This window comes from Grus americana, chromosome 14 (assembly GCF_028858705.1).
Source record: "Grus americana isolate bGruAme1 chromosome 14, bGruAme1.mat, whole genome shotgun sequence".
In the NCBI taxonomy this organism is placed as follows: domain Eukaryota; kingdom Metazoa; phylum Chordata; class Aves; order Gruiformes; family Gruidae; genus Grus; species Grus americana.
In genome coordinates, this window is record NC_072865.1 from 19,640,966 (window position 1) to 19,654,721 (window position 13,756).

Below are 13,756 nucleotides of genomic sequence, written 5' to 3' on the forward strand. Positions count from 1 at the left end.
TGTCATCCTTTTCTGTGCCATTTTTGTTACTGTTTTTAAGGCAGAGTGTCTTTTCCTTAAGCGTTCGAGATGTGGCTGCATCACAGACTTACACAAATCTACGATACTGTCTTGTCCTCAGTTCCTTCCTTTACAATAATTAACATTTAATTGGCCTCACTGCTGCTGAGCACTGACTTAACCTTATCAAAAACATATCCGTGGTGACTTTAAATGTTCCCTCTGCAACATAATTATTAATTTGACACTCCTCATTCTGTATGTGTATTTACAGCTATGTTCCCCTGCGTATACTAATTTAACCTACCTTGGGATTACCCTGGTTTTAGTTCTTGTGCAATCTTTTGCTGTGACTTTCACAGCTGACTGTCCTGAATAATTTTGTACCATTTGCTGCTTCTGTCACCTCACTTGTCTCCTCTTTTTTCCAAATCACTGCTGACTCTGCTGAACAGAACAGGTTTCAACAAACAACTTAGGGGAATCCACCAGTAGCAGCTCCTCATTCTGAAAACTATTTCTTGTATTTTAAGGAGTTACTAGCCCAAGAGTAGCCCCTCCATCTTCCTTCACATCAGCTTTATTTCTCCAGATAGTTTTGGTTTAGGTCCTGGCTGCAAGATTTTCAGAAAGTTACAAGCTGGATAATCTTGCTCCACATGCCTGTTGACTTCTCCAAAGAACTCTTAATAGATTTACAGCTCTCATAAGTCTCTGCAATGGAGCGAGCTGGCCTGAGAAACAGCTTCCTAAATCCTTCCAAGACCTTTGATTCTTTGATATAGCGCACTCATCCAGGTATCTAACATCTCTATTCTGTAACACAGTTTCTATCAACTTACAATTACATTTTTTTGCAGTTCTGCGGCTCAAACAACCCCACTCCCCTATTTAAAAGCCAGTGTCCAATTTGTCAGTGTTCATTCTTCTGGTCATACAGCAGATTTAAGCACTGGATTACATATCATCATCAGAGGCTCAACGATTTCATAGCTTCTGAAGAACATCCAAACAAAGAGCATGTGGCCTTAGTGACTTGTCACTGTTCAATTTATCAGTTTGCCTAAAAGCTCTTCCTATTGACTCTCAGTAGGAAACTATTTGTCAGACACAGATACACGTTCACTCCTGAATGTTCAGCTGTGCCAACTGAAGGCATCACTGTCTCCACTTATTCCCCACCACATCTCCCAGAGGTCCATGTCCAGTAATCTGCCAGCAAGGCAGTGTGTTTGAGTGCTTCTTAACACGCTCCAGGCAAAAGCAGATGGGTTAAACAGTCTAATTGGCAGTTTAGGTAAATTAACCTGGCTGTTTTCCTGGAGCTAATTAGGAGACATGGAAACAAAATGCTCCATTTGCCAACTGATGGGAATGGTAACCTCTGGCAGGAGATGGGTTCGATAAGCAGTGATGGGCAGTAGCTTAAATCAGCACAGAAGAAAGCCAAAAATCTGGAAAGAAGCAAAGAATGGGGCACCCCTCTGACCTTTTCTGCAACACCTCATACCACCTAGTCAGCACCTGTGGGATGGCTTTTTTATGTGCCTCTTCTACACCATGATCATGTTGTCCTCCTTTCTACCTGCTCCAGGCTTCTTGAACAATTTTCCTAAAGCCATTATTAGTGTTTATACATCTAGTGAGTAGCCCTATTGTAGGCCTCCTCTGATTGTCCTTGATATGACTTTAAATTTAACATGTTAAGACATGCTTTCCTGGATGAGACTTCAATTTTTTGAAGTATATCTTCCTATTTTTATAAAACTCATTTTAGTAAGAATATCTTTGATACCTCCTTTCACTGTCTTATCTACAGCGTAAGCGCTTGGAAATACATCCTCATCTTCCAGAAAGAATTCCTTTAGTTTCACACCATGTACACAAGTCTCCCAGATCAATGGCGCACTATTCGCCTGAATGCTTCTGACTGCAAACAGCTGTCCACAATAAAAGAACAGAAACGGGATGCTGCAATGAAGTCGCTAAGGCAGACCAGTATTGGTAAAGCTGATGTCACCTGCATGGTTACAGCGCAGGCTCCTCCCTGCCTTCGAGAGCTTTTTTCCTCCTGTCTCTGGACTCCTGATTCATCACTGAAGTTCTGTCTTTCTACTCTAACCTGTCTCCTCAAGTGTCAATAAATTGCTATACACTTCTTGGCTCCTAGCTTTGTCTTGGGGAAACTCAGAGACTCACAAGTCCTTCTGCCACAAGTATTCCACCCCGCAGCACATTGCACATACCCACTTCTGCCCAGGGCTGGCTCTCTCCTTGCCCCGAGGGGATGCTTGAGGATGAATTCTCTGGTGCAACCTCTGGATTTCCTTTCTGCAGGAAGCAGGACCCCAGCTGTGCACTGGGACAGCTGGCTGAGGCTTCGGTCACCACTGAAACACAGAGTGCGAAACACTTCCCGTTAGCTGTGCAGGGTCTGCTTTACGAGACAACACTGAACTGTGTATCTACCCAGACTCCTTCTCTGCCCTGACTACAAAGCCAAGCAGGAGGAAAGTTCATGGAGCAGAGTCCAGAACAGAAAACAAAGGTAAGGGCATGCGGGACGCAAAGTGGGATTGCACCAAATTGTTAAGAAACGGCAAGATTCCCCTGACAGATCCCAGCCCTTGCTCTCCCCAGAGAGCTCAAAAGCTGGTAGTCAGCTTCTCACAACAGCTCTATTTCAGTCTTAGTTAACATACCACGAGGCAGAAATCCTGTCCGACAGCTGGGCCCTCTCACAGCCCCTTCTCACAAGCCAAAGCCGCTAACCTGTCTGCTGAGAGGGCAACGAAGAAAGCCAGAGAGACCTGTGCTCTCTCCTGGTGTCCGGCAGCGATCTCAGCCACGAGATCTGTCTGACCAACTGCAGAAGAAGCGCACCGAGTGCTCCCTGAAGAAAAGCAGACACAAGTCAAGGAAAACAGCCCTACTCCCTCTTTTTGTCCCATTTCCATTCGGCAGCTTGGCCACAGCTCCGTTTTGGGGGGGGGGGGGGGAGCCCTCCCACCACGGCCCCCTCCCTGGGGGGCCTCCCACAGCTCCCATCCCCTTTCACACCCCCAAGTCCTTCTGGCGACATCCCTCCCGGGCAGGGGCACCCGGTCCTGCCTGCTGCCTCTCACCCAGGTGACTGCCTCCAGCACGGAGTAGCGGGGCACCAGGCCGGGCAGGGGCTGCTGCCTTCCTCCTCTCTCCCGGCCATCCCGGGGCCGTCCATCCTGACAGCCGGGTGCTCTAAAACAACCAGAAAACACCAACAACCGTGAAGCCAGAAATCAGCCCTCACACGCCCCCACACCGCCCCCCGCCCAGCAGCGCCCTGAGGGCAGGGGGACACCCTTCTCTCTCTGCAGCCCAGCACCACGACCCGGCGGGTCTGGCCCCGGGCCGGGCCGCACTCACCGCTCGGGGCTGGGGCCGCGGCCGTCGGGCGGCTCGGCGGCGGGGCCTGCGGCGCAGGCGGGGCGGGCGGGGGGCGGCCAGCAGCGGCCCAGGCCGCGGCCCAGCAGCAGCCGCCACATCCCGCCCGCGGGACCATAGAGAGGGCGCGTTGCCGAGCGACGGCGGCCTGGGCCATAGAGAAGGCAGAGCGGATGAGGAGATCGGCTAATCCCGGCGGGCCTCCCGCGGGGTGGCGGCGGCCCCTACACCGGGTTACGGGGGAGAGGGCAACCCGTACGGGCAAAGCGCCGAGGAGCGTTTTCAGGCGGCCTGAGCCCACCAGGCGTGTAGGGATAGAGCGGCGCTATACCACAGAGAGGAACTAGAGCGGCGCCCGGCCCGCCTCCCGGCGGAGCGCGGGAACGGCGCGGCGGCCTCTGCGCCCGGGGCCGGGCTGGGCCGTGCGGCCGGGGCGGGCCGGGCCGGGGCTGAGGGGGCCGGGCCGCCCTCGGGGTCCCCTTGTAGGTGCAGCGGGTTCCCTGAAGGCTCGGGAGGGGGTCCCTTGTAGGTGTGGGTGTCCGGGGGAGGATGCCCTGTAGCTGGAGGGGATAAATCCCCCTTGGAAAGCAGGAGGGGCAGCCGGTCGTGCTGCAGGTCTGTGAGGAGTCCCTGAGCCCAGCCCTGGAGGCGAGGACCCACAGTGTAGGAACAAATCGGTAGTGGGAAGTGCTAAAGTGTACCCGAGCCTGGGATTGCCTAATAAATGGTGCCTTTGCCTGGCCCCGAATGGCGTGTGACAGCAGGGAGATGGATGCGTGGTTGCGTTGCAATTGGGTTACACAAGAAATTGCATATTGCAAAGTACCTTTCTTAGAGCAAAAATGTAATTTCAGGTGTGGTCAGAAACTTGGTTAATCTTCCTGTAATCAGTGGTGTGATGAACTATATTTGGGAAATGGGTATAAATGCGAAGCATTTGTGAATGGAAACATGTAAAAACTGCACTAAGGTGCAGTTATGGTTTGGGTTGTGTGTCAACCTGCATCCACGTTTTGTCAGCAGCGAGCCTGATTTTGTGATGGATAGTGCTCACAGAGGCCTTCCCGGGCTCATATCTGCTGTACCTCCGTGTTTGTTTCACTGGCGTTGCAACAGGAGATGGCAGAGTTCCCAACCGAGAGTGCGGCATGCCGGTGTGAGGAAAAGATACGCTTTATATTCTCCTTACCCGAGTGGTTTCCTTCAGAAGTATGAATATTGTCGCCCCTGTGCTCGTTCCAGCTGAACAGCGTACTTTCTTGTTTACTTCTTCGTTCCATAGGCACAGAAATTCTTGGTCATTCTGGCAGTTTGTCTCTCTCTTTCCAGAATATGGTGTTCTCTTTGCTGGTAATTCCTGTTATGAACTCGTAGTTCTTGTTCGGTATTATCTGTGTTTTATGCTCAGCTGGCTGCAAGTTTAGCTCCAAGTGTGGCTTTCCAGGAGATACGTAATTGCTCTCTTTCATCAGCCTCAATGCTTGCTTTAAACTACCAAATTTCTTTTGGTTTTCTATAGCTTTTTTTTTTTTTTTTGTACTGTCATATGGGACACAAATCCTTTATCCTTTTCACCTCAGATTTGGCTTAATACCTTAATTACAAAGTCATTTAGTTGTCTGTTTTAGCAAATGTGTCTGTAATTGTCTCATGTTAGTAGACTGATATTTCCTAAGCTACTACAGTTTGTTTGGGGATGAAAATTACATGCAAAATAGAAATATCAGCATCTCCACTCTATAATCTTGCCTTAATTTTCTCGCTCATCAAGTTGATATCAGTAATTAATGCTCCAAAAACTTAAACTGCATTTGTTGCTATTGGTTCATCCAGGATCTTCTCAGCTAATCACTGTATTTTTCATGCCTTTGGTTCTAGTTTCCTTTCAAGTCCCCAGCCGTTTGGTGTGCGATACAGTCTGTCTTTTCTGCAAGTGGCAAGTCAATAGCAGAGCTAATCTGGTTTGATTCATATCGTGAGGATGCCACAGGAGTTGGAAAACATCCATTGTGCAGTTGCTGTGCGTTTGTGTCTTTTACTCTGGAGAGGGAAAATAGCTGAATGAAGATGAGATGAGAGGGAGGTTCTGAGAGGTGGGGAAGGGGACTGTCCAGAGCAAGAACAAAGTTGATGTAGCAAAGATCAGAGACGTGGATGAAGGAGTAAATGTTGTAGAGAGAAATGACTCGAGCTATGCGGGCAGGAGGACAGCACGTTCTGCGCCAGGGCTGCTTCTTGTGTCTGTCCAGCTCAGCTAGTTTGTGTCCTTGCAGCTTGCAGTCAGAGCGTGGAAAGGACATTGAGAAGGAAGAGGCGAGAAGCCATAAGGAATTGCTGCACGTGCAGAGCGTCTTGCTTCAGCTTTTCTGAGTGTCGGTGGTGATACTTGGGTTCTGTGCACCCAAGGGTGCTGAGGGAAGTGGCCGATGTCATTGCAGGGACACTTTGAAAGGTCACAGTAATCCGGAGCAGATTCTGGTAACTGAAAAAGGGCAAGCATCATACACTCGTTCAAGAAGGGCAGGAAGAAGGATTGGGCAATTCTAAACCACTCTACTTTGCCTGGGTCTCTGGGAGGTGATGGCACACCTTCTCCTGGAAACTTTTAAGCATGTGGAGGACAAGAAGGTGATTGAGAACAGCCAGTGTGGATATGACAAGGGCAATCAACCTGATTGCCTTCTGCGGTGAGACTGGCTCAGAGAACAAGGGGAGAGCAGTGGGTGTTGTTTACCTTGACTTTAGCAAGGCCTTTGACGTGGTCTCCTGTAGTGTCATCTCACCAAACTGGTGAGGTATGGATTGGGTACTATAAATTGGATGGAAAATTGCCTGGATTGTTGGGCTCAGATGATGGTGATCAGTGGGCTAGCACACAGAGCGTAAAAGAGGAGGCTGAGAAAACTGTATTTGTTATCACACAATAATGTTAGGAAAATAAACACTTTGCTCCTCAGGGAAATAAATACTGTGCTCCTGAAAAAACATGTTTATTTTGGTGGAAAGAGGAAACCAAACTGTTTGTAGAAAGCAAGTTAAAAACAAACATTGAAGTTCTAGGAGGTTATACGCATTCTGAGGTCTTTTAAAAACCTTGTAATTGAAAGCACTCTTTTATTCACTGGTTTAAGTGCTCATTAATGCCAGTCTCCCCTTAAAGTCCAGACAAAATCAATGTATCTCCAAGTTCTTGATTACTTCTTTGAGGGTCATTTGCCACTGGAACTTCATTCCTTGGGTGCTGGAGCTGTTTCCTCTTGTCTCATAGTGGTCTTCTGGTAACTTAGGTTTTCACCTTTGTTTTTCTTTTTCTGCATCTTGAGCAAAGTAACTTGGTGGAATGTAGAAGCTTTTACACACAACAGGGTTTTTTCTAAACCCAGGAATTTATGGCTAAAACCCCACCTTAGGATTTTGACCAAGTGTACTTGAAACATTGTAATTACAGATGATCTAGTTTCACAGCTCACAGACAAAGAAAATGTGTTGGTTTTACTTTATTAGATTTCTTATAATATGTTCATACAAAACCAAATGTGCATGTACATACTCTGTCAATACTGCCAATGGTATTTATTTTTATAAATTTTTTCCACTAAGTCACTGTGTTGTTAGACATTGGATGCAGGATCAATGCTAAAGATGGGAAGGCTAAATTTCAAAGGAAAGCAATCTCATCTTTATCTTAATAAGGGGCATTTTTGAGGAAGTCTTAATTAATCATAGGCCTAAAATCTCTCTTAATGCAGTCATATTTTTCTAACAAGAAAATAGGAAAGGGAAGGTATTTGGGCATAAGCTGTAGCTCGCGCTGCCATTTCACTCTTCCCTGACTGCTGCAAAGCCCCTCAGTCAGTCATTGTAATCCAGAGCTGGAACTGGGAGCGCGTTTTGGGGACATATCGTGTTGCTTTGCGATGAACTTGGAGGCCCTGGGAGAATCTCTTGGTGTTGACAGCCCCTGACAGTAAATGTCACATGGATTCGGAGGGAGCTCAGAGCCTTCTGGTGACTGCTATGAGAAGAGACACGGTGACAGAAAACCTGATTGATGAGCCATGCCACAAGTAGAGGGAGCGCTGTGTGGTGATTGCCTGTAATTGAATGGTCCACACAAGTTATTTCTGGGTTTCCTATGAACAGTGACATAAAATCCCGAAGTGTTTTCACAGGGGAGGCCTGCAGATTTTAACCCTGGTACTCGGCAACTCCCTGTTAACGCAGCGTTAACAGACTTTAAAACTTAACGGGCTGTTTTAGCTTCATGCCCGGCATAATAATTAAACAAACGTCAACAACCGGAGATGGTCAGTCTTACAATTATCTTTAGAAACGTTCCTCTGTCAGCTTCTGCCTCCTCTTTTTAGTGCTTTCCACTCGTGGCTCGGCTCTGTGATCTGACAAAGCGGAGACCTTGATTATCAAGGTTCTTCCCGATTCTGAGGATGCGCTCCTCTGACATGGGCTTGTCGCAGCCATGTTAAGCGCAGCGGTGATGCTCCTGGCATTAGATGGGAATGTGAGACGTTATAGCCCACTCACCCAGCAAAGCATCTGCTCACACTGACCAATTAAATTGGCTTCTCTCTCATTAAAACCCTTGTGCAGACTCTGGTATGTCACAGATCTTTAAAATCTCCATTATGAATTCCACTTTCTTCTGGGTATTTTTAGCTTATACTTGAAGAAATGATTATTGTCTCTTGCACTTAAACATATCAATTTCAGCTCCACAGACATCTCCTCTGGGCCATATTCAAAGACCTGAGCTGACTTGAACTGCTGAATCCGTAGGGAGGATTTCAACACAGCTCTAAGCGCTCGGACATTGGAAGAGGGAGAGAAATTCGAGCCCTCCCCCCTTCCCTTTGGTAAGCCAGGAGCACATCCCTTACAGATTTACTTGGTTGTGCCAATTTAATGTGATTTCTTCTGAGGGCCAGGAACCACTCAAGGAAGGCTGACAGGTTTTATCAACAGAATGGAAACTGAAGTGATAAGGTGAGAGTTATTGACCTGATAACTAACAAACAGAAAACTTCAGTGTCCCTCAAGCTAAATATTGCACTCAGCAGGTAAGTAAAAGATGGCAACAGCTGTGGTCTTGTCACTGAGTGAGAGTGTGTTTTAGTGTAGAGGAGCAGGAGGTGAACTGTGAAAACAAACACATTCGGTTTGCTACAGACTATTTCCCTCTATTACTTTTAATGAGAGCTAAACTCCAAAATGCACAATGGGACAATAATATTTTAGATAGAAGGAACTCTTTGTACAGCTCCTAAATTCTAGACACCCGGTTGCAATTAAAATGATCGCTTGCATATTATTAATAGCTCGCCAGTAGCTTGAGGCTGTTACCAGGTACGGCACCAATTGATACTAGCCCCTGCACAACTGAATGAGGAGTAGTGCTGTCCTTGAAGGAGCTGAGTTAACAACCTGAACCCACAATGCTCAAAGGAGTTTGAAAAATGAGAGAAATGTAAAAACGTGAGAGGAGCTGTGTTAAAATGTATCACTCGAGAGGCTGGCGAGCAACACGGCTGGATTGCCATAGTCAGATGTTAGTAAACGCTGCCTAAGTGGTTTTTTATGTATTTTAATTCTGAAATTGTAGTGTGGGGAGGGCAGATGGGAAAGGAAGCGAAGACCTCTAATGAATTATGATTTAGAAGTAATGGGCACAAAACGTACTGCAGGTACACCAGTCTTTTGTTCCTTCTTTTTCCCCTTACATTTTTTCCTGAAAACATGCTGGAATTGTGTATGAAACCTAGCTGCCACAATCCTCACACACCCCTTGAAATTCCTGTCTGACAGAATATGAAGGCTTCAGCAGCTGAACAAGAAGGCACGCGACAGAGCTCTTGTTCGATGTCTGTCTCCCCTTTCTGGCACCTGGCCTGCTCAGTACAATTGGGAAAGACAAATGGCAAGTGATCACTTCCTATTCAACTTCTGCACGCTAACTTTGTTTTTCAGGTGGAAGCAGTTTTGTACTTCTTACTGTGTTTGTCATTCTGCTATGTGTCTTTTACCTGTTACAGTTTGGTTTTGGGTTTTTTTTTTTTTGAGGTGAGGGTACCAGAACTGCACTTGGTACTTGAGAACCATATGTGCCGTGAATTCATACAGTGGAAAAGTCATACTTTTCTCTCCTAAGAATTCTGAACTTTTGATTTTTTTTTTTGACTGCTATTGAGCAATGAGGTGATATATTCATAGAACAAGCTATTATAACGTCAAGATGCATTTCCTAAATCGTGCAAACTAGTTCAGAGCCCATCACTCTGTGTAAAGTTAGTGTTGCTTTTCGTGGATAGCCAGATTATAGTTGTCAGGGCTGAAATTTATCTTCCACTTTATCATGAGGCTGCTCATGAGTGTCGGGAGAGCTTTAGGTTTTTGTAGTAAATATTATCCTAATTCATTTAGTTTTTATCAGAAATCTTCTTCACTATTTCACCTACTTTCCAGATCACTTCTGAACACATTGAAGACCATGGACCTTAATCCCCATGGGACTCCACTGCTGATCCTCTTCCACTGTGAAAACTCATCCTTTAGTCTTATCTTCTTTTTCCAATATTATACTATTATTTAACTCTGTGAGGTCCTTACCTGCAGTCCTTAGCTGTTTAGTTTATTTAAGAGTCTTTGATGAGGCCTTCTATGTCTGAGGTTTCTGGAAGCTTGGGGGTGAGTTGGAAACACAGGGAAAATTTCTCAGCTGGATCTCTGTTATTTACATGCTTCTGACTCCTTCAAAGAATTCCAGCAGATTTAGGAGGCTCAGATTCCTTTTACAAAAGTCATGTTTACTTTTCCTTAATTTGTTATTTTATTCATGTATTCACTAATTCTCTTCTTTACTAGAGCTTCAGCCAATATGACCAATATGGACATTAGACTTAGTGATCTGTGGTTTCTTGAATCACCACTGGATTTATTTCTAAAAACTTATTAGTTACCTTCCAGTCCTTTGATAATCACAGCAATTTTCAGCAAAAGGTTATGTACTAAGGGTATTAGCTCAAATGATTCATATTTAACATTCTGTAAAAATCTTTTATGAATATCATCTGCACCCAGTGATACCTTGTTACTCATTTTGTCTGGTTTGTAATCTACTCTTAACAACCTTAAATTAAGACAAGCCTTTTGTGAATGCCTTATAAACAAGATGCTGGTGTCAGAGTTTCTCTGAGATTCTCCAAGTGAATAGAGATTTTAAAAAAAACAGTTTGGGATTTTTTGCGATGGCATTATCTTTTCTGAGCGCTTCTTTTGTACCTGTATAGCTCACTGGCTCTTGCAAGCTTCTTGCTCTTGATGTGTTCGAGAAGGATTTATTACTTTTTTTTTTTATTTCTTTAGCAAACTGCTTCTAAACTCTTTCTTCAGTCTATAATATTGTGCTTTTACATTTAGTCTGCCAGAATTTATGTTCTTTTTAGTTTTCCTTTTTCAGACACAACTTCAGCTTTTTGCAGGATACCTTTTAACTTCAACAGCCTCCCTGATCCTGCTGTTTTATGATGCTAGCTTTTTGTTTTTCTCTCAAGTCTTTTTTGACAGGTTATATGCATTTGCTTTGAGCCTCCAATATAGAATCCTAAAATAGTCTACCTGCCATCTGAAAACATTTTACCTTTCTGACTGCCACTCTGAGCGGGTTTTTTTTGGGTTTTTTGTTTGTTTGTTTGTTTTAATAAAAATTTCCTCATTTTTTAATTCCCTTTCTCTGGAATCAAGTGCAACCACTGCATTTGCCAACAGTTCTTCATTTCAGAGTATGCAATTATGAATCAGGTAAAAGAATGAAGAGTTTTGGCCTAGCCCAGTCTCTAGGAAGCCTGGAAATATCAGCCATTAACGTTTCACTAGTGTTAATTTCACTGATTTCATTAACTGAAAACCAGGGAAGGAAGTGGCTTGCCAGTGCTGGAGATGGTGGGAATTCCTGCCCTAGAACATGAGCTTCTCTCTGCAACCTACAACAGACAAAATGACAGGTAATAGGAAAAGAAAAGCAATCTGGGCTGATTGGTCGCCACATCATTGAAGTTTGACACTAACTAGGTTGAGTGTTTTTGGGCAGAGCCCATCTACGCTGTGCTGGTGGGAACCAGAGTGAGATAGCAGAGTCACGATGACAATGTTCTCGCATTAGCAGACACAAGAATGATCCAGTATACCGAGATGTCTGGAAGCACAGTGTGTGAATGCCAGTAGTTCTTCACTGTGGTAATGCTAGAGAATGAAGAGCTTAGACTATTTCATGACTTCAGTCTGCATATAACAAAATCTTGGATGAGGTCTGACCACAAAAGGACTGAAACTGCAGATAGTAGAGGCTGGTTTACTAGCTGATTCTTTTCAGGTCTCTCCAATTCCAGACTGCTCCTTGCAGTAAGGAGTAGCTGCTTACTAACAGCTCCAAAGCTGCTCTGAAACTGGTGGGGATAAGCAGTCTTTGCCAAGCAGGTGTTGCACTTCAACATGTGACTAAAGCTTGCTTACCAGTGAAAAGCGTTTGCTCTGAGGTTGAAAGGCACTGCCACTCAGCAACTGCAAAACACGCTTAAAGCCGGGGTGAACCCACAACGCCGGTTACAGTGCGACTGCTGACTAGCATTGACTGCTTAGCAACAGCGAGAGTGATATGGATACAGATGAATTGACTGTTTTCTGAGCAAGCTGGGTAGGAACAGAAGTAATTAGCTGCAAGCTGATGAAAAGGCATGCTTAATTATTAGTATAATTATAGATATAATAGACCAGGAATTATTCAGTAAAAGTAAGAAAGCCAATATGTTACAAAGAAGGTAATCAGAATGGAAGAGAAAATGACAGCAGTGTGAATTCTTGAGAAGAAATGTAAAGAATTAAGATGATAAATCTAGAATCTTTTGGGTTCCTGCTCTCTGACATATCAACTCAATTTAACAATGGTGGCAAGGTATACAAGAGCTAACAAGGTCTGTGGCTTGTATTGTTTCTGGGTTTATGTAATGTTGATTTAACTGATTGTATGCCAGTGAAGTCGAGCTGCATTTTCATAAATCTCAGAACCTGCACAACTTCACGAGGATCTTTGTTCTCCTTCCAGCAGTACTACAGAACAACCATTTAATTTGATGGATCCTGTGGGAAGCTGAGCTATAGCTGGTTCTGATCAATATTGGTAATTGATAATAATTCTTTGATAAGGCAGCACTGCTTTCCCTTGGCACCCTGAGTAAATAATTGTGACTAAAAAGCAGTCTTGTCTATTAGTTGCCCTGCCAGTCCACTGCATCTTAAACTGTTTTCCATGCCCACTGGGGACATGGCTGGAGGTAACAGGCTGAACTGCACTAACAGTGACATTAGGAAGACGTTATTAATATAGGATGTATAATCAGTGAAATGAGTAATCTGGGGAAGATTTTAAGTACATCTCTTCCGATGTCAGAATGGACATAGGTAGTGCTGATCCTGCTTTTGTGCCAGGGATTGGACCAGATGCTAACGGCAGCAGCGGTGATCTGGTGTCTTGTATAAGAATCTGGAACTGAGAGGCCCAAGATGTATATAATTTTTTATAAAATTGTAGCAGTTTCTAAAATTATGGCAGTCAAGTGGGAGACTCTGGCACCAGCAGCTCTGATCTAGATTCTTTGAGACTGAGAGTAGTGGTGCCAGATGATTACAAATCCTTTTCCCCATTCCACTGGTTAGAAGGGAAAATCAAGATACAAAGATTTTATTGAATTACTGTTTGAGGACTAATTATTAAAATGGCTTTTGATTAATGAGTCGCAAGTCAAGCTGGTTGGGCAAATAGCATTTTGATAAGGTATTTGTAAGACAGATAGTCTTAAGATGATAAGATGGACGTATAACGCTGTAACCTTAATGATGATGTTAATGCAGAAATGATGTAAATGTGTGTGAGCAATTACTGTATGAAGTCACTGGGGTACATCAGGACAAATTGAGTACAAACTCTAATCAGCATCAGCTGAGCACAGGCATTGAACTGTAAGAAATCTCAGTTGATCACTTAGTCCATATCCTTCTTCCACAACCAAATCAGATCTGCCTAGGACGTTATTGGCATTTGCGAAACAGTTGTTTCACTTCCATTTCATAGCAGACTTTTATCTGCTACAGGACTGTTACTGCACTGATCCTGACTCTGTCAGGACTGTTACTACATCTCTCCATGGTTGTGTCTCTTTTGAGCACCTCCTGTTCTCAGTCTCTTGATTCAGGTCATGTTTTCCAGACCTCTAACCATTATTGTTATTCTTGCTGCTTAGCCTGTCAACCTTTCTTGAGGAGCAGT

General features: G+C 44.5%; 1 protein-coding gene across 2 annotated transcripts in view; it reads right to left on the reverse strand.

Annotated features, from left to right (window-relative positions):
• The window catches only part of DELE1 (DAP3 binding cell death enhancer 1), a 22,331-nt gene extending 18,592 nt beyond the window's left edge, over positions 1-3,739 (reverse strand). Inside the window, exons 1-4 of one of the 2 annotated variants that reach the window (XR_008579265.1) lie at positions 3,406-3,739; positions 3,126-3,237; positions 2,773-2,893; positions 2,247-2,390 (exon numbers count right to left, since the gene is read on the reverse strand). Coding sequence is in view for 1 of the 2 variants with exons in the window: in XM_054841664.1 (XP_054697639.1) it covers positions 2,247-2,390; positions 2,773-2,893; positions 3,126-3,237; positions 3,406-3,524 (496 nt within the window). In the remaining variant the exon portion in view is untranslated. The remainder of the gene's footprint in view (positions 1-2,246; positions 2,391-2,772; positions 2,894-3,125; positions 3,238-3,405) is intronic. The other variant, XM_054841664.1, reaches the window with a different exon arrangement.
• Positions 3,740-13,756: the final 10,017 nt, after the last annotated feature.